Source organism: Apteryx mantelli, chromosome 11, assembly GCF_036417845.1.
Source record: "Apteryx mantelli isolate bAptMan1 chromosome 11, bAptMan1.hap1, whole genome shotgun sequence".
In the NCBI taxonomy this organism is placed as follows: Eukaryota; Metazoa; Chordata; class Aves; order Apterygiformes; family Apterygidae; genus Apteryx; species Apteryx mantelli.
The window spans coordinates 20,718,165-20,722,546 of NC_089988.1; the positions used below are offsets into that span (position 1 = coordinate 20,718,165).

At 54.3% G+C, this 4,382-nt stretch overlaps 1 protein-coding gene across 1 annotated transcript; it reads right to left on the bottom strand.

Annotated features, from left to right (window-relative positions):
• Nucleotides 1–2,737: 2,737 nt before the first annotated feature.
• LOC136993008 (olfactory receptor 14A16-like) lies at nucleotides 2,738–3,697 on the bottom strand. The gene has a single exon (XM_067303024.1). The coding sequence runs from the start codon at nucleotides 3,695–3,697 to the stop codon at nucleotides 2,738–2,740; it is 960 nt and encodes a 319-aa protein (XP_067159125.1).
• Between the last annotated feature and the right edge of the window lie 685 nt (nucleotides 3,698–4,382).

The following is a 4,382-nucleotide window of genomic DNA, read 5'->3' on the forward strand; positions in this document are numbered from 1 at the left end:
CTCTGCCAACATAAAGAAGACCAAGAAAAAGACCTGGGCAGCAGATCCTGAGTAGGAAATGGCCCTGGTGTCCCACAGGGAATTAGCCATGGATTTGGGGACAGTGGTGGAGATGGTGCAAAGGTCAAGGAGGGAAAGGTTGAGGAGGAAGAAGCACATGGGGGTACCAAACCAAAAAATGCTCCTGCCAAAGAAATTCTGGGATGATACAGCCAGGAAAGGCAGTAGAAGGTTGACGGGGTTGTACAAGTCCCATGGACAAAAGGCTCTCCTATTTCCCTTTCTCCAGAGAATGAAATCCTCAGCTCTCCACAAAGAAGAAGCTGGGACACGAATTTTGCCATTAACATGGAGGCAGAGAAGCTCCTGAGTCCCTTACAGACAGAGGCTGATCCAAAGGACACCACCCCAATGGCACCAGACCCGCAGGCATGCCTGCCTTCTTGCTGGGAACCCTGCAGCCCCTGGCAGGAGGTTTGTGGGGAAGACAGTAGGGTCTGCAGCCTGCAGCCCTGGCCACCCAGCAGGTGTGGTGGGACCCTGCTCCTCTAGATGAGACTGGGCTCTCCTGCATTTCCCCAGTGTGAAGCCTGTGTCCCCTCCAGCTGGGAATACAGCCCGGCAGAGAGGGCCAACATGGGAAACACAATCTCTGTTGCGGGGTGTGAAGAGAGAGGGGAGGGCAGAGGGGGATCTGCTCATGCCCTGGGCACTGATTCCCTCCCTGCAGCCACTACAGCCCTGCTGATGTCCTGTAACCTGTGAGTCCAGGAGATGGGACCACGATCTGCTCTGGCTCTAAAGATTTCTCAATCCTTAAGACCCAGGATGCAAAGCACCGGTCTGAGGACACCTCAGCAGACAAAGGGCCTGAATGCCTGGTGTGTTCCTGAGAACTTTTCTGCAGATGCCAGCAAGGCCTCAACCCCACAACAGTGTCCCCTTCCCCTCACTCTGCCTTCCAGCCCCTTCCTCCTAGAGGATTTGGTTTGGAAGGGACTGCTGGAGATCTCCAGGACCACGATGTGCTCTGAGCTGGGCTACCTTGACAGTTAGATCAGGTTGGTAGGTGCTTTCTCCAGGAGAGTTTTGAAAAATCTCCTGCCCCCTGCCGCAGTGCTACTCAACTACCATGGTTATTTCTTTATTTTTTCCTTCAACTCATTTGAAATTTCCCTTCCTGCGTCTTCTCCTTGTTGTCTCTTCTCCTTTCCTCCACTTGGACCCCAGCCAGACCATCCCACCAACTTTGACTGAGGACAATCACAGCCTCACCTCCAAGCACAGCCTCGCTGGGATCTCCTGGGACCACACAAGCAGTCTGCGGAGGCCATCTCCAAGCAGAGCTATGTGCTGCAGGTCTCCACATGGTCTCAGATGAGAACATATGGACACATAACATGACCCATGGCAGAGCATGGGGGGATGACAATAAGGCTGAGCCAGGGGCAGCAGGCATGAGAAGAGAAGCCCTTCAGCAGCTCCTCTCCACACCTGGGCAGGCAGTGATGCACCTGGCAGTGCTCCTGAGAGAGGATGGTGACACAGGGCGGAGGCACTGTGAACTGCATTGCTGGGCTCCAGCCATCTGTGCTGGGTCTGGGAGTCCTGGCAGGTGGTGGTGGTGGCTGTAGCCCTTGAGAACCCCCAACACCGCTTGCAGCAGTGAGTCCCCTCCATGACTGTCAGGAGCTTCTGGAGTGTCATGGCTCCCACCTGCACCTCATCCCTCCACTGGCCCAGCCCTGGTGCCCTTCACGTGTCCCCTGGTCCCACTGTGCAGGCAGCACACAGGAAAGGGTGCATTCTTGGGTGGGGAAACATCCCCCCAGCATAGTCCCCATGACAGCCCTTGGTGCCCCAACCCCCACGGCCCTCCTCCGTGCCAGCTTCCCACCAGCCTCCAGCCCCTGTCCAGCCCTGTCCCTGTCCCCCTGGGGTTAGCAGAAGGCCATGCTCTGGAGTCAGCTGGGGTCTGAGCCCAGAGAGAGGTGAGGCGGGACAGGCTATTTACCCCATACAGCTGCTGAGCCCAGCAGGCAGATGGAGCTGGTCACATTCAAAGATCACCCCTCTCCAGGACCATGGGGAATGGCCAATGCTGGAAATAGGTGGTATGAGACACTGCGTGTGTGAGGAATTTCCTGGGACAGTTTCTCCTCTCTGCTCATGCAGCAACAAGCTGGTCTGCATCTTTGCACTGCAGCACCCTGCTTGAGGCCTTCATGGGAGGAGGATGGTCGACAGGCACAGGAGATGGCCCCAGGACCTCCTCTGCATGCTCCCTGCCAGCACTGCAGAGGAAGCAGCAGAGGGCTCGTTCTCTCAGAGCTCACAGCTGGACATCCAGTCCCCCTGCTGGGCGTGGAGCCTAGTCTGGGGGTGACTTTTCGGGTAAGGACCAGCATGTGGGGTGGGGGAGATTGTATCAAGGAAATGTGCTGGGGACAGCGCGTGAGCGACAGCAGCTTTGGAGGAAGAGCCCAGCCTTAAGGCACTGCACCAGAAAGAACCTACTTTATTACAGAAATGCTATGATGGAGTCAGCTCTGACCCAGTGTTGGACACAACTTTATATGGGCACCAGGTGAGACAGAGCAGTCTCAGTGAAGGTGGAATGAATACAACCATTAGTGTAGCAACATGGTGACAAATAATAATAACAACAGTAATAGCAGTAATGATAAAAACAAAGTGAACAAACAAAGCTCAGTCCTGGTACGGGACACAGAGGGAGTCATTTGTGAAGAGCAATGGCAATGTTACCACTGCTGAACAATGTCCATGAAATCACTTTCCTCAGGGCATCTTTCAGCTCCTTGCTCCTCATGCTGTAGATGAGAGGGTTCACTGCTGGAGGCACCACTGCATACAGAACAGTCACCACCAGATCCACAGCTGGGGAGGAGATGGAGGGGGGCTTCAGGTAGGCAAACATGTCAGTGCTGAGAAACAGGGAGACCACGGCCAGGTGAGGGATGCACATGGAAAAGGCTTTGTGCCTGCCCTGCTCAGAGGGAATCCTCAGCACAGCAGTGAAGATCTGCACGTAGGACAGCACAATGAAAATGAAACACCCAAAGACTAAACAGCCACTAACCACAAGAAGCCCAATTTCCCTGAGGTAGGAGTCTGAGCAGGAGAGCTTGAGAATCTGGGGAACTTCACAGAAGAACTGGTCCACTGTGTTGCCTTGACAGAGTGGTATTGAAAATGTGTTCGCAGTGTGCATCACAGAATAGAGAAAACTACTGCCCCAAGCAGCTGCTGCCATTTTGACACAAGCTCTGCTGTCCATGATGGTCCCGTAGTGCAAGGGTCTGCAGATGGCAACGTAGCGGTCATAGGACATGATTGTGAGAAGAGAATACTCTCCTCCTAACAAGAAGAAAAGCAGGAAGACTTGAGCAGCACATCCTGAGTAGGAAATGGCCCTGGTGTCCATCAGGGAATTGGCCATGGATTTGGGGACAGTGGTGGAGATGGTGCCAAGGTCGAGGAGGGAGAGGTTGAGGAGGAAGAAGTACATGGGGGTGTGGAGGTGGTGGTCGTAGGCTACAGCTATGATGATGAGGCCATTGCCCAGGAGGGCAGCCAGGTAGGTGCCCAGGAAGAGCGAGAAGTGCAAGAGCTGCAGCTCCCGCGTGTCTGCAAATGCCAGGAGGAGGAACTCATTGAGGGAGCTGCTGTTGGACATTTTACTATCTCTGGACATGGGGGACTGTGCAAAGAAGAAAAGACACGGAGAAGTTAGCAGAGACTTTTCAAGCATAGAAACCCCCAAGTGTTGCAGTTCTCTCTTTCAGCTGGAGGATGATCGTGGTCATATGTTGCCCTAGAAGGAAACCAGCCCCTGCTGAGAGCACACGAGTCCAGTTTCAAAGTGCACAGCTCCAAACTTCTCTCCCTTTCTCCGGGCACCTGAGGGAGCTCTCCACACTCCCCTTCTAGCCAAGGACACACAGGGCTCTTTGCAGATGCCCACATACAGCCTCCCACCACCATCTCCATACTCTCAGCATCCCTGCACCTTCCTCATGGGGCGCTCAGATATCACAGAGGTGCTATGAGACAGCAGTGCCTTTCTAAAGGGCAGCACGCAGACTGCCAGGACACCACAGGGAAATGGTCAAAGGACTCTTAGGACTGGAGATGACTCTCCTTAAGGGAGAGTCAGCTCATTTCCCAGCCCCACAGACTGCATTTTCTGCATCTCCACAGGTAGAAGGGGGTTGGTGCAACCTCATTCCCATGCAGACCCCCCTGTTCCACAACTTGCAGCATCCATGTCTGAACTGCAGCTGAAAACACCCAACCCCAGAAAACCCGAGAACAAGAACAGGAGCATCATGGCCAGGAGGGGAAACAAGGAGCAGCACCAT